A 22,997-nucleotide genomic window follows, 5' to 3' on the forward strand; every position below is an offset into this window, starting at 1 on the left:
GCTGAGCCAAGCTGGGACTGGTGGCAGCTACCCGACGCTGCACGGGCAAGCGTGAGCCCCCGGGCCCCTCGCTGCCCAGTTCCTCCAGCTGTGTCCAGCTCAGTCCAGGCCCTCGCTGTCAGGGGCAGGGAGGGAGTGAAGACAAGTTAATTAACACTCTGCTAGGGAACGCAGGGGCATGATTTAGACCTGACAACAGCCAAGGGACCGGGAACAAGTGGAGGGGAATACAGGGTGTGTGTGTGTGTGTGCTATACAGCGTGTCACACACACGGGGGGGAGGAACTTTGTGTCCCTATTTTGGACTTTTCTCCCAAAATACCATTTCCCCTGGGAAGAGATTTCCATTTCTTGGCCCACTGTAGCAAGGTGTGAAGTACACAGGGGTTACTCCCCTGAGATATAGATCATCAGGAGGAGGGCTGGTCAATTTTGCTTTTCCCTTTTAATTTGCCATTCTTTGTGTTTACAGCTTTCAGCCAACTCAGACTCACACTTCAGAGAGTCCCACTTCTGGAAACTTCTGTTTGCACATTATCTCCCAGTTGTCCAATTCACATTAGCGTTCTTCATTATGTTGTATGAGGGGAAGATTTAGCAAGTATCTCACACTGACCCTACAATCAATTCGCTAGATCAGTGTCAATTCGTACACCCCACAGGAAACTACGAGTCAGATTCCTATACACAATGCTACTGTCCACAGATCTAGAAAGAAGGGGTTTGACTCCAGAAACACAGAGGATTCTGGCATCTGACCACTGCACCTCTTCATCCCCATAATTCAGAGTAGGTGCCCCTTTCTGACCTGAAGTTCAGACCTTTGTTCTCTTGGCATCACAACTGTAGCTGCCTAATGTTTGAGATAAACATGGATTAAGGTTAAATTCCAGCTGGGAGGAGAGAGAAAGAGAAGGTGGGATGGGTTAATATACTTAGGAAACAGGACAAACAAACCGTTAACAGACTTGGAGTTTATTTAAAAAATAACTGCAAATAGCACACAAGAGTGAATTCAGGGTGAAACTATGTGACCATTAACCAGATTCACATAGGATCACAGGCCACTGTCTACACAAGACCATTGGCTATTGAGCCAACAGGGCCCTAGACATTTAAGATACAACTGCTCATCTAAAACCTAGCCCTCTGGGGAGGCAGGGGAAGAAAAATGAGAGGTTAATAAGAGCACCATAGGGAAGGGCTATCAGGTACTGCTCTGTCCCCACTGGCTGGGTTCTGTAATCCAGCCCAGCCCGGAGAGGACTAGGATGGTACCATCACCCTCTTTGGCTCAGCACCTCACTGTTCTCAACTGCAAATAGGGCCTGACTGTCCTGTGTCGGGTAGGACATAAAAAAGCTTCTGCACCTTCCCTGCCCTGTGCATGCACCAGCTCACTGCCATGCCCACATATGGAAACCCTGCAGCCTCTCTGAGCTATCTCAATGCTGCCACCGTGTAACAGACGGATTTGGGTCTCTGTCAAAGGCAGGTTCCCTCTGTTCAGCACAGGGGTTTGTATTCCTTGGGGTTTGCTCTGAAGTCAGCTAGATGCTATCTCTGCATCGTTCCTGGGGCAGACCCAGTCTACTGCAGTGCTCTTGATAAGGAGTCTTAATATTCCTGTTCATTTGAGAAACTCCCATGCTCCTATTCCAGACCTCTGCATGCAATCTCTGGACATCTCAATGGTTGCAGTCACTCTGGCTTGGACCTGGGCTTTGTCTCCCCCTCAGTCATTGGGTCATTGAGCTGCACCTGGCAAGGGCCTGCCCTATTGCGCCACACTCATTGGCACAAACCCATACAGAAAGGCATCAGCTGCAATTACGTAAACAACTATGTGGACTCAGGAACAACAGCAGCAGAGCAGAACTGGTCGATCACCCCTGCTAAGCAGCAGGCAGGGAAGAACACTAGACTTCTGCTGTATCTTGGCCAAAGCAGCAAACACTCCTTCCAGTGCAAAGCACTAGGGGAATCAAACACAATGTGCAAACAAACACCAGGAGCCTCACCTTGGGCTCAGCAACCTCACCTGGAACTGGGCTCAAGGCCAGACGAGTACCTAGAACACAGGGGTGAAAGGCTTGGGTCAGAAACAAAGCAATAAGCCAGTATCTGTGGAAGAGCTGGAGTCTCTTGTTAGGATGTTCCAGCAGCAGCTTTACTGGAGGGTTGTATCTACTGAAGGCCCACAGAGCATTTTCTTCTGATCTCTCTGCTTCTCACTGCGTGGGTGCTGCACTTCACTGTCTTACATTGCCATGGAGTGGGAGAAGAGCTGGGAAATGTAGAGGCAAGGGTTGCTTTGCCGCATCTCACTGCTGTGTACATGCCGGGGTCTGTATGGCATACCCAGCCCCTCTCGCTGTGCTGGAGGAATGGTGCTGGTGATCTGGGAGGTGCTCCTGTCTCCAAGGAGCTGTTTACACTCAGGACAGATTCCACAGGGGTTAGGAGCCCTCATGTTGATAGCCCGCTGGTGTTTTTAACACTGTCACATAATGCCCTGTCTAAGCCTGCTCAGAAAGTCTAATCAAGGCCACTGGCCGCCTTGGGCCCATCTCCAGGAGGGCTCTAGCCTCTGCTAGCACTCCCAGAGCTGAAGTCGGTGCTGGAAGCGTCTAGTGTAGGCCTGGTAGGGGCAGCATTAACAGGCGTAGCAGCTGTCCCAGTAGGTGAAAGGCAGAGGTTCTGCCATTGCAGAGCTCATTACTACCTGTAAAGGAGGACTGTATGGGGAAGAGAGAAGGACAAAGGTGATCAGAGGATAACCTTCCAGAAGAGCAAGGGCTGGAGGCCATGAGGCTCTTAGCTGCTTCAGGCCAGTTTCGCTAACTGGAATGCCAAAAATGCCAAGTCCCTTGCTTGCAGTAACAAAGATTCCAACGTATAGTTGCGGCAACTCCAGCAGTTACAATAGAACAAAACTGAAAGGACAAAAACTTGTCACGCCAGATAGTCTCATTCATTCCTCTCCGTCACCCATGCCCAGTCGTACCGACCCACCCCCCTCCCACTGAAGTCACTCTATTGCATTACTCCACAGCAGGAAGTGGTGTAAAACTGCCTTGCTTAAAAATAATTCTAAGCTTCCTTCCAATTGTGCCTCTTGTGCTGCGTCTAAATGGCAGGGCCAACCCCCTACATTCAGAACCCAGGGTCTAGCCCCCAACAGCCCCACAAGAATTTATTTTTTTTTTTTTAAACCACACATTTGGGGTTCTCTCTGACTTCTGAGCCTTTTAGGTAACACTCTGGTGACACTTTCAAGCTGTCCCCTGTAGCCAAGAGGGCTAGAAACAGCTTCATTCTAAAGCCGAGATTCTCACATAATCCCATGACGCCACGAGCGGAGGTTGTAAAAAAAATACAAAACACAAAACACACACACACACAAATACCAGGAGACCTGTGATAAAGTGGCAAGAGTTGTAATTGCTGGTGCCTGGAGTATGGTGACCTGCCTGGGGAACCAACAGTTGCTCACTAGCCTGAAAAGCAACGTAAGACCGATGAGTCTCTCACTACCTAGGAATATTCCATGACACATGACGGAGCCGGTGAGACGAAAGAGCACTCAGGAACATACCTAATTCTAGCAGAGCAGCCACCTCAGTGCACTGACATCTGACTCACTGAGCTGCAGTGCCGAGATCACAGGTCAGCCCGGCTGGACTGGACCAGACCTAACCCCACTCCCAGGCTGGGGTCCCCACATGCTTTGATGAGTGTTAGAGCTGATGGGAGGCTCTTGGGCACGTGCAAGAGGAACGAAGACTGCATTCAGAGTTATCCGGGTGTCACTGCAGGCCGTAGTGGGTCTTGCTCCCGCACCCCACAGGGAGAGTGTTAATATCTACTGGCACTTTAAGAGAAACCACCAACAGGTAGCAAAGAACTGCATAAAATACAAGTGATCCTCTCCTTGCAAAGCAAGGAGCTGCTGTCCACAGTGCAGCAGGGAGAGTGAAAGCTAGTACAGAGAGCACACGCTAGACCAAATGAAACAGGACATTAGCAGAGGGGGGAAGGGTCCTCTCTGCAGCAACAGCAGGAGCCACAGGCTTCCAGGAAGCTGGAGTGGCTGCTCCTGAGTGGAATGGTATTACAGGAGAGGAGTGGACAGCACGCTTGCAGAGCAGGAGGATAACTCATTGTGGGACCCCAGCACGCTCAGTGGGAAACCCACCAGGCTGGCCACGCAGAAGCCACTCTCCTTCCAAGCCACTGCCAAGTTCCCTGCCCCAAGGGCAGCTGTAGGCAAAAGCCAGAGGCTCCTCTGTGAGCAAACCAGCCTCCTTTCTCCCACTTCCATACCACGCTGGGCAAGAGGCAGCAGGTCTCTCCCGCTGAAGGCAGGATCTGTATTGTCTAGGGAGCACTAAGGGGAGTTTAACAAGCTCCATGTACTCAGGAGGCATCTCCTGTCCAGCCCAGCTGCCCTGCGTGTGCAGGGGTCTCTGCCAGCTGCTGTGATCCACGTGGTACCACTGCTCATGGTAATGCTGACTAGCTACGGCGTGACTGGCTGAGATCTCCACCCAGCAGGAACAGGCTGCTGCCCTTGGAGCAATAAGTTGGAAGAGTTCTCATTTATTTCCCTTCAGTAAATAAGGGGTCACCATCTTGTGAGGCAACTGGCTGTTGCAATGCCCAGAGCGCATCCAATATCCCACCTGTCCAGAGCGTCCGCTGTCCCTACCATGGGCTGCAAATTGGCATGCAGAGTCTGAGAGACTATAGCTCGTCAGCTGGGCTGTGCGCAAGGGGAGCCTTTGGCTGGATATCCCCCTCCTCCTCAGGGCTCCTTTCAGCATTTGGGGCCAGGTGGCTTTTTGCTTCCTCGACCTTCTCCTTGTTTTTCTTTTTCTTCTCTGCTGCCTTCTTGTTCTTGCCACCCTTTTTCTTTGTCTTATTCTCTCCTGTGGTTGCTACATCTCCCTTCTTGCTGGCCCACTGCTCTGCCAGGCAGCCTGCAGGTATGACATCATGGAGAAAAGGGAGCAGTGAGGCGGTCAGGTTTCCTCTCCCCACCCCACGCCCCCTTCCTGCTCACACAGAGACGGCATTTCAATGCTCCTCTGCTGCACCCATCACTCTGGCACTGGAGCACGTGTGCTGCCTCAGCAAATACAAGGGGGCATTGGCCTCCAAGCAGAGGTCAAACTCACTTGTGTCTTTCCCTTTCAGCACATGGTTCGCACAGAGAAACTGAGCCAGGTCCTCCTTCTGGTGATGCCTGTACCAGTCCTCGATCACGTCTTCGAATTCCTCCACCAGCACATCACACTAGTGCAGAGAGAAAGCACAGTCCAGCACCAGGAGACCTTCCCTACTAACCCCACTCCCAGGGCCCCTTCCAACATGAGGAGCAAGCGCAGCTCCAGGACGAGCTTGCCAAAGAGGGGCAGCTCATACTCTGCAGTGAACTCTTGGAGTACGATACCCACACCCAGCCTGAGCCAGTCTTCCCAGATCTCCCCCACTCTGCATCCCAGGCCTCCCAGCCATTACTGCCCTCCACGCTAGTGCCCCCAGCGACATTGTGCTACCGCACGGGCAGTACCTGCTTCTTGAGGTCAGCCACTTCAGCAGAGGTCTCGTTCCACAGCTCATAGGGGATGTCCATCACCACTTTCACCCCCTTGTGCACCAGGTTGTGCAGGGTTTCAAACGTCTCCGACATTCCCTAAGGAGACACAGTAATGTGAGTGATCCCACCTTCGGGAAGAGGCAGAATCCCAGTTCCACACGCACGACGCTTGTACTCAGGGAGAGAGGGGAACTCTCATACAGCTCCCCTACATGGGAGCCAGCTCAGAGCCCTGCAGAAGAGGGGGTGCAGCACCAGGAGTCATGGCACCAGGGCAGCATGAAGGGAGAAGCCTCAGGGGCAAGTGGCTGAGCAGCCTGCTCACTTCTCAGGAGGGTGTGAAAGCCTGGCCTTATCTGCTGCCCCCCGCACATCCCTCTCTATGGCATCCAGCAGCTCCAGCTGGACTGGGACCCCAACACGCTTGTTGCTTGACAGACAGTCCCGGCCATGAAGAACATGCCACCAAAGATGACCAGCCTGAGGAGGAGGTGGGCAGGGGGAAGGCTATGATACTTGTTCAAAGTTTGTGCTTCCATGACTGAATGAACATGGACTTTCCTCATCTGCCCCCGAGGCGCCAAACACGGTGGCGGATTCCTTGTCAGCGTCCTGGTGCGAGTGGTTCTAGATGCAGGACTTGAAGGAGGAGAGGACAGTGGCTGTCTGGTTCAGTTTGGGGAGGGCATTCTATGCATGAGGAGCAGACAAGCCAGAGGAAGAGGCCGCATCCCTGGCGAAGTGGAGGTGGGAGGGCCTAAAGGGTCAAGCAGCTTGCTCTTGATGTGGAGTCAGGGGAGGGACTCATAGAAGGGTGACAGTGTGAGTGATGGCCAGGGAAGATGGTCCAAGCAGCCCTGTTTCAAATGGCTGGTGCAATGTGGGTAGCAAGGAGGATGCAGTCCATGGCAGCCCATGATGAGGCTTGGCTGTCCGAATAGGCAGAAAAGGCTGGATTCCAGCAGCGTTCCAGAGGAAGCAGTAGCAGGACTCAGATGTGAGCGGAGAGGGAGAGGGGAACGCTAAAGGGACAGGCCTGACTGTAAACGCCTAAAGTCACAGTGGGGATTGACTCTAGGGCATAGCAGTACCACAGTCCTTTGGAAAGGGAAGCCTTGCTTTCCCATTGCTAAAGCCCCAGCTCATTCTCTGGACTGATATAGTCTCTACAGAACCCTGCCTCTTCCATCACAGGCATGATCCCTGGGCCCAGCCCTGAGACTGCACAAAGTGTCTTTGTGAAAGGCAAACTCAACCAAACCCAAAGGGTTCTCTGGGACGCTCTGCCCCCTTGTGCACAGACCTTCCAAGAGTCATGGTTTCACAGCTTTCCCTGCCACACTGATAGCAGATCACACTGTTTCCCTTGAAACCGTGGCAGGTGCAAAGCCACAACGCAAACACACAAGGGGCAGTCAAGAGGATGGGACTATCCTTAGCTTTAACATTACTGGAGCAGCACGTTTACCTGGGCAGTTAGCGATCTCGACCTACACTTTTAAAATGGAATTGTTAATCTGTACCTGATCCCAAACCAGAGGCGGAAGAAGCCACTCAGTACATACCCATTACACTAGGAGGCTTCCTGAGCACCTCCCCACTCCACCCATGAGAACAGGTCTGCTACACCTCCCCACCAGGATTCTGGGTTGCATGCAACCCACCAGCAAGGCCATGGAGAGAAGGTTACACTAACAAGTTGAGGGAGGGAGAGAGGCTACTTCTATACCTGGGAAGTCTGTTTTGCAGATGCAGACCAAGGACGCAAACATGGATGCTCTTGGCAAGGCAAGGCCTAGGGGCATCTGACTAAAGCTCCAGTGAAAGGGAACAAGCAACAGTACAAACCTTTGCAAACCTGTTACTGCCAGTTCTCTCTTTGTGCAGGTTATAGTCCAACAGCCTCTTGCAGATGGTCTCTGTCACCTCGATCAATCGGATATCCCTGCCCAGAGGAGAAGCTGGTGAAACGGGGAAGGATTTAGTACTGCTCCCTGAGAAAGGCTACAGTCCATTAACAGGGCTAGAAAAATTCTAGTTCGAGGACTAAGCCCACTGGCTAGAGATGGGAACAAGATGAAGGGGCTGGGGCAATGGCTAGTCTCTGCAGCTGCTGGGATTTCCACCAGCTTGCTGACCCTGGGCCAGCTTAGAGGCCCCACCTTTCAGAAGGTATCAGCCTCTTGAGGATAGGTGTCTAATCAACTGGAACTCCACTGCCTGCCTCCCTCCAAGTGCCAGAAGGGAAAAGATGCCGCCTCTTACCTCCACAGCCCCTGGCTACTGTAAAGGGGTGGGGGCTCCACCCCTGAGCTCCCCCTACCTCCACCTGGCTATTGAAAGAGGGATGGGCTCCTCCATCACGGCTTCCTGGCAACTGCAAGGGGTCTACACTACTTCACTCCTCTCCCCGAGACTCCTGGCTACTGCAAGGGAGGTGCGGGGAGAAGGTGTGTCTGCTGCATAACCCCCATCACAGCCTTCACTTTCTGGTCCATATCCCATGTTGCTAGCGCCAGCCTCTACTCCTGCCCAGAGCTTTGCCAAGCAGCAGCAGAACGGAACTAACATTAGAAGGGGCATTTTTGCCGTCAAAGGTCTGAATAGTAGCTGTGAAACCACCAGTGTCTCATCCAGTGCACGGGAAAGCTCTGAGCAACAGGCTGGAGCTGCCTGCTGTAGACTCAAGCAATTCATGTTTGGCAGATCATCTTTGCAATCTTGAGGGCTCAAACTTAACGTACATCCCTAATCTTATACTCTAGGTACCAGACACAAATTAAAGGGCCCCATCAACTTACAATATCTCACTGGTGCCTGAAGTTGTTTACCCACTATTGTTATTTGTAAAACCTGTAACCAGGGCAAATGAAAACTGTTTCCTTTGTGTGCAGCACACACCATGTGTACACAGCAGCCTTACTGTTTCACCATAGCCAGTTTCTTCTCTTTGTGTCTGTATTTCCTCATAATGGCCAGGGAGAAAAACATTTAAAGAGAAGAGTGCAGTTGTAAAACCATCAGAAGTAGGCAAGGGGGATTCAGGGTCTGTCTGTACTGCAGCTGGAAATGTAATGTCAAGCTCGATAGCTCTGATTGAGCTAGCATAGTAAAAATAGAAGTGTAGCCATGATGGCAGCGGCAGGCTAGCTGCCCTGAGTACACACCTAGGGTCTCGGACAGGATCATCTTTGGGGCAGCTGTTTTTAGCACGCTAGCTTGATCAGAGTTAGCTCCAATGCAGACATACTTCAGGGGCAGGTAATGTCCCTGGAGTTCTTAAAGTGACTAGATTGAGCTAACTGTGTCTTGAAAAACAATTACATTCAATTAAAAAATGAATACCTTCCCACACTAATTGAACTGCCTCCTCCAACAGGAATATAAGCTGCCAAGTGATCCTGAAGCAATGACTGCCCACATTGGACAAACCCGGTCCATTTATCAGCATCCCCACCCCCTCCGAGACAGGTGGGTTTTGCAGCATGACTGGAAGTTCACAAAGCCAGGCTGTGGGGAAGCTATTTCCAAAGTCAACAGGCCCTCAGAGAGCATCCTTTGAAGAGCCTCTTCCCCATTTACACTTCAGGGGTTCCATGTCTGCTGATTGTGGCACAACAAGGTCACAGAGGGTGAGACAGGTGGCCCACGTCATTCAGGGCTCTGTAGGTTAGAGTCACTACTTTGAACCACACCCAGAAACATACTGCCAGCCAGTACAGATCCCTGAGCAGCAGCGTAGTGGGTTCCCTGTGCACAACACCTAAGAAGCAGGCAGATATCTTGCTTAAGCCTCAACTCAAACTGTCTCTGTGCACAGCCCCAAGAGGAGCTAACTGCCTTGACAAAAATTGAGATTAACAGCAATGATGACTGGCACCGCCCTACCTCTGACAGAAGAGGGTCCATGAAAGGCTCTCTTTCCTTCTCAACTGTGAGGGCTAGAAAAACTTGAAAATGTGAACTGAATGTAACTGGTGCAGTGAGGTTTGCCCAAGCGGGCAGAGTCTGAAGCAGGTCTAAGGGAGCACACCACTGATCTCACGGTGACATGTTAACTCTGGAGTTGAATGACAATTATTTAAATTCCAACTTAGGCTACTACTTCATCCTTGACCACAATAGCAAAAAAATCCAGCTCATATGGTTATCCTACAATCCCAGGTGCCCAAAGCCACAATTGTCCCCTCCTCAGCTTACAGAAACCCCACTTTTGTATGACAATTTCTACAATGCAGATATCTGAGGCGCACTGACAACTGAGCGTGTTGGGAGAGCACAAGATAAATGGAATTTAGCAGCAGTGACCCAAGCTCATTGGACTGATACATGTATTAAAATTAATTAAAAACCTACTTTCAAAATGTAAATGAAGCTGCCACAGAATTGTCAGAGTGCTGGAGAAAGCTAGAAGCAGAATCTCCGTACAGCTTGCTGCAGGTGACAGAGGTCCCGAGTTAGGACTGGGCAGCAAGGCTACGCTCAAACCACCCCCCGTGACTTCGCTTTGGATCTGCAATTCTTGGTAACTAGTGGAGCGGTACCACTGCATCAAACCCTGCTAGGGACTCAACATCCATCATATCTTGCCAACACGAATAACTCTGGAGAAGGGATAAGCAACCTTTGCCCCCAAGTGTGGTAGGTGGCCAGGTCACCCCCTGCTTGTGAGTGCTCTTTGTGGAGATATTTATTAATCCAGAGGAGCAGCAAAGAGGGCCACTGAGCGGATGTCACTGATTGATTCACTTACGATTGCGTGTACTTGATTCCAGACCCCTTTCCGCCCAAAAAGCCATACTGTGTGTCAATCACCTCCTTTGTCTTCCCGGTTTCCTCAAAGGCAGATTTCAGTTCTACTGCCACATACTTGCACACTGGAGAAGAGAAGCAGGTTAGTGGGTGCACTGAACTGTACTGCCCTCCTAAGGGTCTTGCCTGCTTTAGGTATGAATAGGCCATTTCCAGCAAGCAGGGCTATTTTAAAAGCAGATGCTTGGAGTTAAGTATGACTAACTAAAGGGTCCTCGTGGAGCTTGTTTTCAGGGAACACACGCTATAATTATTTAATAGACAAGACAACACACAAAACCAGACACCCCAGCTACTGTATTTGGGAGAAGGAGTTTTTATTCCAGAGTTTTTTGGTTGAGAAATTAGTGAACTATTGTGCAACTACTAACCAAGAGACACTCAAGTCAGTGGGGGCACCAGAACTGCTGCATCACCCAGAGCAAGCAGTTCACCCATCTCTAGATATTTCACACCACATCCTCCACTGCTTCCCCCATCACCATACATACTTTGGCCTGCTTCTCCCCCACACACTTACCCCCCAGAATCTATTATTCCTATTTGTCCCTCTCCTCAATCACCAGCAGAGGCATGGGATTTTTTCAATAGTTAGGTCTCTCCTTTACTTTCTTGCTTAAATGCCTTGCATGGTAGAACACCCCCCCGCCCCCAAACATCTGACAATGTGAGCCATGACCACTGGAACAAGAAGTAGCAGTTCCCTTTTCTCACTGGGCCTTCTCCCCACCCACCACAGGAAACGTGCCTCTATGAACCACAGTGAGAGAAACTTGGAGAAAGCACCAGAAGCCACAACTGTCAGCATGGAAACTGCTGTCCTCCTTTCCTCCAGGGCTGCCTGGGATACCATGGACCCCTTCACCCTATCAGATTGCTTGTCCTGCCTCTACAGCATCTACATGGGTCCATTATCCGTGCTCTGCTACCTCCTATCACTCGCCCTGCCTCCCCCAGCCCCACCCTTAGCCTCCTCCTGAGCACCCCACCCCTCAGCCCCCTGACCTCCCCCAGATCCCTCAGCACCCCCTCCCAGATCCCTCAGTGTCCCCAACTTCTCCCACCCTCCTTCCCTGACCTCCCCCAGATCCCTCAACCTCCTCCACCCCCCAGATGCCCAGACTTCCCCATCCCCACCGTCAGCACCCCAACCTCCCCCAGACCCTTCGGTCCCACTCAACACCCCATCCCTCCGTGCCCCCGACTTCCCCCAGACCCTTCAGTACCCCACTCTCCTCCTCCCCCTCAACCCCCTCCCAGACCCCTCAGTGCCCGTGACTTCCCCCATTCTCAGCCCCCCGACCTCCCCCAGTCCCCCCAGTGCCCCTCAGCCCCCCCACCCTCCTCCCCCTCAGCACCACACCCCTAAGCCCCCTCCCAGATCCCTCCGTGCCCCCGACTTCCCCCACCCTCAGCCCCCTGACCTCCCCCAGACCCCTCAGTACCCCACTCTCCTCCTCAACCCCCTCCCAGACCCCTCAGTGCCCCACTCTCCTCCTCACCCCCTCCCAGACCCCTCAGTGCCCCCGACCTCCCCCAGACCCCCCCCGACTTCCCCCACCCTCAGCCCCCTGACCTCCCCCAGAGCCCTCAGTACCTCACTCTCCTCCTCCCCCTCAACACCCTCCCAGACCCCTCAGTGCCCCCGACCTCCCCCAGACCCCCCGACTTCCCCCACCCTCAGCCCCCTGACCTCCCCAGACCCCCCCGACTTCCCCCACCCTCAGCCCCCTGACCCCCTCCCAGACCCCTCAGTGCCCCACTCTCCTCCTCACCCCCTCCCAGACCCCTCAGTGCCCCCGACCTCCCCCAGACCCCCCCGACTTCCCCCACCCTCAGCCCCCTTACCTCCCCCAGAGTCCTCAGTGCCCCACTCTCCTCCTCAACCCCCTCCCAGACCCCTCAGTGCCCCCGACCTCCCCCAGACCCCCCCGACTTCCCCCACCCTCAGCCCCCCAACCTCCCCCAGACCCCCCGACTTCCCCCACCCTCAGCCCCCTTACCTCCCCCAGAGTCCTCAGTGCCCCACTCTCCTCCTCAACCCCCTCCCAGACCCCTCAGTGCCCCCGACCTCCCCCAGACCCCCCCGACTTCCCCCACCCTCAGCCCCCCGACCTCCCCCAGACCCCCCCGACTTCCCCCACCCTCAGCCCCCTGACCTCCCCCAGACCCCCCCGACCTCCCCCAGACCCCTCAGTGCCCCACTCTCCTCCTCAACCCCCTCCCAGACCCCTCAGTGCCCGTGACTTCCCCCACCCTCAGCCCCCTGACCTCCCCCAGACCCCCCGACTTCCCGCACCTCCGCCGTCAGCGCCCCCGACCTCCTTCCACCCCCCCCGCCAGTCTCTCACCCTCGCACTTGCTGGGCAGCCGGACCCACTCGGTGTCGTCGGCGGCGGCCCCGGCGGCCGGGCTCAGCAGCAGCGGGAGCAGCAGCAGCAGCAGGCAGGCGGCGGGGCCCGGCTCGGCCATGGCGGCGGGGCGGGGGGGGCAGCCGCGCTGGGGGAGCCCCACGAGGGACGCGCGCGCGCTTTGGACAGGCGGCCCCGCCACACTCACTTCCGCGAACGTTCCTTTCTCCCCCCCCCCGCATAGCGTCACTATAACGACAGCAGCGCGCCCAATCACAGCGCCGAGCGTGTCAAAGTCCGGCCAATGGCCAGGCGAGGAGCGACCAGCCCGGGTTCGGCCAGCCAATGGGGGAGGCAGGAAGCTCCGCTGCCAGCTCAACCAATGAGGAGGCTTCTAACTGCTTCGGCGTCTCTGTCTCCAGGAGCGGCGGGAGTCAGAGCGTCGCGGTCTCCTCAGAGCTGCGGACCGGGGTCCGCGCCGGGGCGGGGCGGGGCGGGGCGGGGCGGGGCGACTTCCGGGCGGGGGCGGGCTCCGGGCCGGTGAGGGGGGGGCTCCAGGGTGCCCCTCCCCCGCTCTCCCGAAATGGCGTCTCGGGCTGTGTACCCCCAGCTCCAGTCAGGGGGTGGAGGAGGAGGAAACCCCTGTAATGGCGGGCAGCGCGTTTCACTGAGCCCGCTCGGGCAGCTTTAGTCGCCCACGAAGCGAGCTGTAGCCCACGAAAGCTGATGCTCAAATAAAAGTGTTCGTCTCCGAGGTGCCGCGAGGCCTCCTGTTCTGTTTTCTTTACTCTCCTGCCCGCTGAACCGGCAGCCGCCCTGGCACGCAGGTCCTTCCTGCCTGGGTAGCGCCAGGCACGCCGCCTTGGCCGCCTCCTCACCCGCTGGGGCCGCCCTCGGGGGGCCGAGGCGCGGGGTGTGAGGCTCCCGGTTCCGAGAGAAAACGTGGCTCGCTGGCCCACGCCTGGGACACCAGCAAAACGGGCAACACACCGGCACCAGCCCCGCGCCACCGCAGTTTCAGCTGATTCCCCCACGGCTGTTGGCTGTGCCCACGCAGGCCAGGCGTGAGGTACAAGTGCAGCCTGGGAAGCAAGAGCAGGGCACAGAAAGGGCGTCAAAAAATGCAAGTTTGATGAAAGCTACGTTGACCTTGGATTTACGTGGACTGGGGCCGCTGGATATCCTCAGCCACAGCGTGTCCTGTGCGGTGCAAACAGCACTCTTAAACCGTCCCTTCTTCGCCAGCATCTAGAGACTAAACACAATCAATTTAAAGACAAACCAGCTCAGTTTTTCAATCGCAAACTGGAAGCGCTAAAAAGCAATAAAATCCTGCCATCGAATTCTTGCGTGGAAAATGTGAATGCACTTCGAGCTTCACACTTCATGAGTTACAGAGTGGCTAAAACTGGAGAACCACACGCTATTACAGAAGATTTCCTTATACCTGCTGTGAAGGCCGTGGGGAAGTGCATGCTCAGTGAAAAAGCAGAAAAAAAAAAGCTTGATTCCATACCCCTCTCCAATGACACTGTCACACTGCATTGCCGATATGGCTGAAAATGTTCTTTCTCAGCTTGTGAATTGGGTTAGGAACAGTGACTATTATTCTTTGCAATTAGACAAGTCCACGGATTTAGACAGCCTAGCTAATCTTTTGCTTTATGTTCCTTATATGTATGAAAGTACCATACATGAAGACTTTCTCTTTTGTCATTCCCTGCCTATCCAAACAACAGGAGAAGAGATTTTTTCTACTGCTTGATAACTTCATGAGTGAGAATAGAATTGACTGGTCCCACTGTGTAGGGATTTCTACTGATGGGACAAAATCAATGATAGGAAAGCACAGTGGAGTCGTGGTTCACATCAAGGCTGTAGCAACAGAAGCCACATGGGTGCACTGCAGCATCCATAGAGAGGCCCTAGCTTCCCAAAAAATGCCTGAAAACTTAATGTCAGTGTTGTCTGATGCTGTCAAAATGGTTAACTTCATTAAGGGTCAGTGTCTAAATTCAAGAATTTTTGCTACCCTGTAATGAAAACGGGAAATGACCATTTGCCGCTACTAATGCACACTGAGCTTCGCTGGCTGTCGTGTGGCAAAGTGCTGACATGACTCTTTGAGCTGCACAGCGAGCTTCAATTTTTTTTCACTGATCACTACCCCTTTGCACTGTCATCTTGTTTGGAAGATGCTGCCTGGCTTCAGCGATTAGCCTACTTGGCAGACATTTTTTCTTGCCTCAACGAGCTCAATTTTGGCCTTCAGGGCTTAAGCACCACTATTTTCTAAACACAAGACAAAATCGAATCCATGATTAAGAAACTACTATTTTGGGATAGTTGCTTAAAGAGAAATGTGATTGACTGCTTTCCAACACTGCAAGAATTTCTTGCAACAAATTACAATATGCTGTTACATGAGAGTGTGAAAGCTGACATTATGGAACACTTGCAACAACTTACCAAACAACTAAGAAAGTATTTCCCCAAAATGGACAATGCAAATTCCTGGATATGCAATCCCTTTAAGGTGCCTGAATCTCTCCCAGTTCCTCCTCTGCCAGTGCATGAGCAGGAGAAACTTTTAGATCTCTCGTGACAGTGGTCTTAAATTAGAATTTGCATGCAAACCTTTGGCAGACTTCTGGGTGCAAAGGATGAAAGATTACCCATACCTGTCAAAACGAGCTGTCAAGTTTCTGATGCCCTTCTCCACAACATACTTTTGTGAGACTGGATTCTCTGCCCTCATAGCGATCGAGACAAAGTATCCTCAGAGATTAAATGCTGAAAATGACTTGTGAGTGAAGCTCTCTCCAATTTTCCCTGCCATCAGTGATTTGTGTGATAAAAAGCAAGGACATCCATCACACTGATAGGTAAGCATTATATTTTTTTTTCTTAACATCAATAAGTACTGTACATTAGTCATCAAGAATTTAAAAATGCCAATAATATATTTTCGTATTATTGAGGTTAGCTGTAGAAATGTATGGATAGTGAACTTTTCTTTGCCTCCTTTTCTGTATCTTTTTATTATCAACAAAAATACATGATTGGCATTTTTAAATGCTTAGTCACAAACAGGCTAACATGGGTTATGTCTGAGTGATTGAGACCAGCATGGAGGCTTCATTAATTTTAATTAATTACAATAAAATGACCATGGAAACTTCCAGTTTAATGTTTAGAACAACTAGAAACTTGTTTGAGGGACTACTTTGATCCAAAGTGAAGGTATATATGATACAGTTATTATAACGAACAATTTTATCCGGGACAACACACTCCAGGGCTTGTGCATTTTTGCATCATGTTATCCCTTACAGACTTTTTTCTGTTTTCATAAGTATATTATGACCCTATCTCAGATAGCGGTACGTGATAGACTACATTATTTGGAAAGGGGGTACATAACCTAGAAAATTTATAAACCACTGCCCTAGGATAGTCACAGACTAGCCAGTTGGGACTCACAGAGCCTAGGGCATGTCCAGTGTAGAGGCAAGAGAGCACAGTGGGTACAACCCTTCCCCCCCACCCCCGCAGCCTGCCCAGTCCACCCCTTTGCCCAGCCCCTGTCCCTTCTGCCCATCCATCTTGACACCCCACCCCCACACCTCTGCTCCTATCTGCCCTGACCCTAGACAGCCTGCCCAACCCTCTGCTCCTATCCACCTCTCTCCTAGAATGATCTAGGAGGTAGTGGGGATAGTCTGTGCAGTTCTTTTATTTGCAAATATAGTGCTTGGTCTCATGTATGCAAATTATACCAATTAAATATGCAATTATTAAATTTGCATAACAATTCCAGCTTTCTGTCCATTCAACCTTAAAAGGTTGTAGGTGGCTTCTGAGTGGCCTGAGTGCTTGAGCCATCTGCCCCTCTTCCTCCCCATCTCATTCCCCTCTCCACACCTTTTGCCCCTGCCCTCTCCATGTCCAGTCCTCAACCTCATTCCATGCCCAAGGCACCCTTCTCTGGGGCTGCCGGAGCCTGTGAATGTATTATTCTCTTTTCAGTGCCCAAAAGTGCCTGAGAGAGCCAGAAATGCTGGCTGCAAGAGTTATGGACAGAGGGCTGGGTTGGGGTGTGCTGTCACTGCAGTCTGTGCACACACCTACAGAAACACTCAGACACACATACATGAGGCCATACTGTATGGGTTTGAATTTATTATAATTGTTGATAAAATAGGCTAGGGTTTTCTTTCTCCTCATTCCTCTACATGCTGAGCAAATTCCTCTTCAACAGGCAGAATAGATCCCTTTGGACCCAAAAGGGTTTTCCCAAGTTCTGATTTCCCTTATAAAAATAGGCAGTGCCTACCTGAGAAGGGGGAGCCTTTGAGCAGCTCCCTCAGGTGTTGGAACTGGAGCAGCTTCACTCGGATACAAAAAAGGAAACCGCGCAGGAAGAAGTTGCTGATCTAGAGAGAAACAACTCCACTCCGGGATTGGAAGAGTTTCAGACTGTATGTGGTTCTGGTCATGATCTGATTTTAGTTCTGTGTGAAGGGTAGAGCTGGGCACATTTTTTTTCAACATACTGTTTTTTCACCACAAAATGCATTTTTGGGGGTCCAAAACTATTTGCTGAATTCAGGCTGAATTCAACAAATAGTTTATCTGGTTTAAAAAAATGTCAAAAGTCAAAATGTTCTGTTTTTTAAAAAAATTGTAGACCCAAAAAGCCACAGGACTTCTTCTGAAGTGAATTTCCCTGGGTGCTGACTCTGAGAGCAAACTGATCTCTTTGCCCAGAAAAGGATTTTCTTTACCAACAAGGTGTTTCCTGGCGCTCACAAGTAGGGTGCTGGAGATGAGCCCTGTATCACTGTTGCTAGTAGATGAAGTACATTGCTGCAGCCTGTGAACGCCATACTCCTCTGCAAACTGTGCAGTTTACCCAGTAAGACATCAATAAAAAACAAACAAATAAAAATTAGAACAGGTGACCAAGAGGGAAACCTGGGTCCACGCCCAACTCAACACTTGGGCTGGTATGCCATTAGCCTAGGTTTGTTGTCTTCTGTTCTACACTTTGGTCCAGCTTGGGACCATCTGTTCTGCACATGGTACATGCCTATCATGGGTCGTGTCCTGGCTGACATCAGCATAGCGGACAGAGAGGTGAGCAAACCAAGCGCAACACCTTGTAAACTGCCCCAAGTCCCACTGTGCGGACAGTTGCTAGTGGGTCATTTGATTTGCTCTAGCTCAGATGGGTGGAAGGTGGAAGGAAATGGTGTGGGAAGCTCTGTCTCTGCTACCCCTGGGATGGCTGGCTCCAGTCACTAACTCTGTCCAACTCAGTCTCTGCCTCGGTCTGCTCTCCATGCTGACAAGCGAGGCTGATTCTCCGTTGCTGAACCAAGCCTGAGCAGATGAACTATTTGCAGAATTCAGCGGTAGGGCTTGGCGTCCCCTGAAAGGAGATGAAACGGTGTGAGGAGGTGAGGATAGTAGAGGGCAGGGAACACTTTCCATCGTGTCTCTGCTTTCCAGTCTTTACTTGCTCTTCTCAGGTCTGCTGCTTTATAAGGCTGGCTGACCTGAGAATGTGCTGTGGAGAGCAGCAGCAAATCATCACTGCCCAGGATGGATGATGTCTTGCCAAGCTACAACATTCAGCAGAGAGCTCTCACCCTAGCAAGAGGATAATGCACAGGATGACTTGGCTTTTAGATGTGCAGAGCACCCACAAACCCTGTTGTGGGCTCAGCACCTCTGCAAATCAGGCTCTCTGTGGTTTGTGGGATTGGCTAATAAATTAGCATTCATAACCACTGGGTGCAGAGCCAGTGCTGGAGTGTGGAAACTGCAGTGCAATCAATGCTGCAGGCACATACGGCAGCCCCTGGTTCCGCTAGTGAGCTCGGAGCAGCTCTGGCAACAGCATCCCCTATGTCTTCTGAGAGAAGTGGTTGCCCAGCAACCCTCCTCTGACTTCTAGGGGACAACAGTTCCGATCCAATGCTGCATTAAGTTCCACCAAATGGGGTATAGCACCTCAAAGATCTAAAACTTTACTCACCTTGTCTCTCTAATATCCTAGGACCTACACAGCTACATCTACACTGCATACAAGGAGGAGGGGCAGACAAAGATTGGGAAGAAGAGACAGAAGATGGAGACAGGAGGAGAGCTGGGTTGGGTGAAGGGAAGCTGGAGACAGGTGGGGGGTGAAGGAGGAAGGGGAATTAACTAGTGCGGACCAGCATGTCCATGTAGTTATGGAGGTGATGCAGTGACTGAGGCTGCAGAAGATCTTGTGGAGGGACTGGCCTCCCTGAGGCAATTCACACATCCTGACCAGCTCTGCCTCTGCCTGTTTTTCTCCTTCTAGCATCTTGCCCATTTTATTGGTACTTCCCACCTGGAGACCCAGGTTGGTGCAATTCCTACTCCAGGGGAAGGAGCCATTCCAAGATTAAAGGAAAGTCAGAATAGGAACCAGGACCTAGCAGCGATCAAACCAGTTTCTGAATGAACCCAAAGCACATCTCTGAAAGTCTCTTCCTTACCCATACATTCAGCTCGGAGTTGCATTCCCAGAATGGTGTTCTGCAAAATGGCGGCCTTCTAAGTCACTTCATTATTTTTATTAATTGTCGTTGACAGTTTAATAACTTCTGAAGTTATTTCAGCTTCCTAGCGACTAGATGCCATGACTAGAAACCCCTTGTGCTCCACAGTTTCCCTGCATTATGGAGTCTTACCCTTTGAAGAGGAAGCTGCAGGTGATCAGTATGTCAAACAGGAGGAACTTCAGCAACAACACTCTGATGGCCAAGAGAAGCAGGATTTGTGAATGGACGGGCAGAGCTGAAACAGATGGGATCATGTACCTGATCAGAACCTGGGGTGCCACACAGAAAAATTACCAGTGGTCCCTATTGGGACTGTGTATGGCCGCAGTGCCCAACCTTATTACACAAGAGGGCCACATAAACCTAAGCACAACCTTGTTCGGGCCAAACAGCTTCCACATATTTTAATAAGATTTAAAGTAACCTGTATTGATTTATATTTTTTTAAGTTCTCTTGTTTCATATATATTTAGATAGGTTGTTTCTATGTACGGTATTGTCTATTCACACTCTCGTGTAAACTAAAAAGATGTAAACATGATGCCAAAATGCTAATAAATCTGCCATTAGTAAATTGTGTTGAGGCAGGCCACGGGTCGTATGAAATGCTCTGGTGGGCTGGAGGTTGGGCACCCTTGGCCTGAGCAATAGGAGTCAGTCTGAAAGACCTAATGCACCTCCTCTAGAACTCAGGTACTTAGTGTAGCACATTCGTTGCTATCATCAGTGTCGTTATAATGAAATCTTACTGCTATTGTACTTCTACCCCTCCTATGTCCAATGGTACAAGAACAATTGGCCTAGAGGATGCAGCTCTGAGTTGGGCGCTTGGAACTCTGGTGACTTATCAGCTCTGCCACCCACTCAGTGTGACCTTGGGCAAGTCACAGAATTATAAAAGTGTAGGACTGGAAGGGACCTCAGTAGGTCAGCTAGTCCAGTCCCCTGCACTCAAGACAGGACTCCTAATAACTGGACCATTCCTTACAGGTGTTTGTCTAACCTGTTCTTAAAAACCTCCAATGATGGGGATTCCACAACCTCCCTAGGCAGTTTTGTTCCAGTGCTTAACTACCCTGATAGGAAGTGCTTCCTAATGTCCAACCTAAAGCTCCCTTGCTGCAATTTAAGCCTGTTGCTTTTTGTCCTATCCTCAGAGGTTATGGAGAACCATTTATCACCTTCCTTCTTGTAACAACCTTTTATGTATTGGAAAACTGTTCTCCTCTTCCCTCCCCGCCCCCCGCCCCATGGTCTGTTCTTTTCCAGACTAAAGAAACCCAGTTCTTTTCAGTCTTCCCTCATAGGTCATGTTTTCTAGACCTTTCATAATTTTTGATGCTCTAGACTTTCTCCAATTTGTCCACATCTTTCCTGAAATATGACACCCAGAACTGGACACAGTACTCCAGCCGAGGCTTAAATCTGCATGGACTAGAGTGGAAGAGTTACTTCTTGTGTACAACACTCCTGCTGAAATATCCCAGAATTATATTTGCTTTTTTGCAACAGTGTTACACTGTGACAGCCAGATCCCTTTCCACAGTACTCCTTCCTAGGCAGTCCTTTCCCATTTTGTATGTGCAATTGATTGTTTCTTCCAAAGTGGAGTACTTACTTCAGACCATACTCTTATGCTATTATATAAATAATTTGTTGCTGACTCTGTGCCTCAATTTCCCCTTCTGTAAAATGGTAGATGTGGCTTCATCTTGGATTTCACTGTCTCTTTTCACCCCTATATCCAAGCTGTGCCTAAATCTAACCACTTCTTCCTGTACAACATCTGTCCTTCCCTCTCTGCCCACACAGCCGAAACCGTTTTCTGAGCCTTAATCGTCTCATGCATTGACCACTGCTCTTTCCTCCTTCTCTCTGGCTCAGTACTTGCCCCCTCTCCTTCTCAAACCCATTCAAAACGCAGCTGCCAAGATCATCTTCCATGTTCTGACTATATCACTCCCCTTTTAAAGTCCATCCACTGGCTCACCTTCTCCCATCACAAACACATACTTCTTGTCCGTACTTACAAAACCTTCCATAATTTAGCCCTCCCCACCTATCCAGTCTGTTACTGTATGCACAGTCAGTTCTGCCCTTCATTCCACCAGTGCCCGTTTTGATCACCCCCATCTCTGACAAGCATTCTGACACTCTGTCCTACGCTGTCCCTTACCAGGGGGAAAAGCTCTCAGTTGAAATCCGTAAAGCCACCATTGTATCCTCTTCCATGTCCCTTCCCCAGACTCACTTTTGCCATGATGTACATCACAAACTACACTGTGATAATGGCTGGACAGGTGGTGTGCTGGGACCATTGCTAAGAATCACACACCTCCTATTCCATTTGTTATCCTGTCACCCCACCCCACCCGCCTATTAATGTCTATGTAACAGACAGAGGAGATAGAGTTTAAGGCCAAAAGGAACCACCAGAATTCTAGCCTGACTGCCTGTAGATCACAGGCCATTAACCACACCCAGCACCTGCACATTAAGCTCAACAACTGAAATTAGACCAAAGTATTACAGCTCACAGGAGACTAGACTATTATGTGCCACTGGCAGAGACTAGGAGGGACTGATGTGCCCCAGGTCCCTGCAGTGGCAAGGAAATGGATTAAAGTGAGATATTCCCAGATGATCCTGGCAAGCCACATTGTATAGGTAATAAGTGTTTATGGAGTTGTTCCTTTCTTGACACTAGGGCCAGGACAGCATCACTGGAACTTTGTAGTGTTCATAGGTAATATTGGAGGATCTCTCTCCAGCCCCTGCACTGAACAGCATCTCACAGTGAAGTGCGGGTTTAGCATCTTGTTTTGTGGCATTTTATAGCCTCAAGGACCACATCCATAAATGGTTTTCCCATCCCGCAAATAGTTCTGAGAGTTCCATTTTTTTTCCTTGTCCTGAATCAGGACAAAAAGTCAATTAAAATTTTCACAAACCAAAACATTTTCAGTTCAGATCAATTGAAACATTTTGTTGCAATATTTTCAAAACATTTCCTTTTGATTTCAACCTCTTTCCTTGACTTTTTCCCCCAGTTAACTTAAATTTCAAAATGAAAAGCTGTTTCAAACCACACAACCAACATTTAGTGTTTAGAAAACATCAGAACACAATGTTTTGCCAACTTCGAAACTTTTTTTTTCAAAAACGTTTCAGGTCAGGAGATTCGTGAAAACCGACCCTGGTCTGCAAGTGATTTTAATTTTGAGGAATCGACATTTTTAGATAAAATAATGTTTCATTGCAAAATTCCTGACCTGCTCTATGGGGGAGCTGACTTCTCAACTCTGAGATCAACTGCTCTTCCAGACCAGGTCAAATTCACAAGAGCCAGCTCTGTGGCTGTTTGCCTTTGAGTGGCGATGTGGAGATCCTGCACGGATGTCTGCTGCTGCCAGCGCAGATCCAGGGGTTGCATAGCAGAAAGGCTCTAAGAGCAATGCTGCTGACAGCTTCTTTCTTTGAGGCTAAGATATAACCTCTGACATACAGATGTCTAGGTGGAAAAGGTTAGTCAATTCATGACCTGCATCTTTCATCCAATGACTAAAGCTCTTGGAAACAGTGGGCAAAATTCTGCTTTCATTTACACTGCTGCAAATCTGGAATAACTTTACT

The 22,997-nt window shown here is 50.6% G+C and overlaps 1 protein-coding gene across 2 annotated transcripts; it reads right to left on the minus strand.

The window, feature by feature from the left end:
* Positions 1 to 959: 959 nt before the first annotated feature.
* Positions 960 to 12,999, minus strand: CNPY3 (canopy FGF signaling regulator 3). 2 transcript variants are annotated; one of them, XM_073339887.2, is made up of 6 exons: positions 12,766 to 12,999; positions 10,356 to 10,479; positions 7,451 to 7,547; positions 5,576 to 5,698; positions 5,181 to 5,298; positions 960 to 4,982 (listed from the first exon to the last, which is right to left on the minus strand). In XM_073339887.2, the coding sequence occupies exons 1-6, from the start codon at positions 12,884 to 12,886 to the stop codon at positions 4,747 to 4,749; spliced, it is 819 nt and encodes a 272-aa protein (XP_073195988.2). In that variant the 5' UTR covers positions 12,887 to 12,999; the 3' UTR covers positions 960 to 4,746. The 2 variants fall into 2 exon arrangements, with proteins under 2 accessions (XP_073195988.2, XP_073195989.2); XM_073339888.2 differs by having other exon boundaries at positions 7,451 to 7,563; positions 12,766 to 12,855.
* Positions 13,000 to 22,997: the final 9,998 nt, after the last annotated feature.

This window comes from Lepidochelys kempii, chromosome 3 (assembly GCF_965140285.1).
Source record: "Lepidochelys kempii isolate rLepKem1 chromosome 3, rLepKem1.hap1, whole genome shotgun sequence".
NCBI lineage: Eukaryota > Metazoa > Chordata > Testudines > Cheloniidae > Lepidochelys > Lepidochelys kempii.

Coding starts and splice junctions, on each gene's coding strand:
- CNPY3 (XM_073339887.2), bottom strand. CDS start 12,886: ATGGCCGAGCCGGGCCCCGCCGCCTGCCTGCTGCTGCTGCTGCTCCCG. Junction 5,699..7,450: donor GCAGTAACAGGTTTGCAAAG/GTTTGTACTGTT, acceptor GTGTCTCCTTAG/GGAATGTCGGAGACGTTTGA. Junction 4,983..5,180: donor GCTGAAAGGGAAAGACACAA/GTGAGTTTGACC, acceptor TCATACCTGCAG/GCTGCCTGGCAGAGCAGTGG.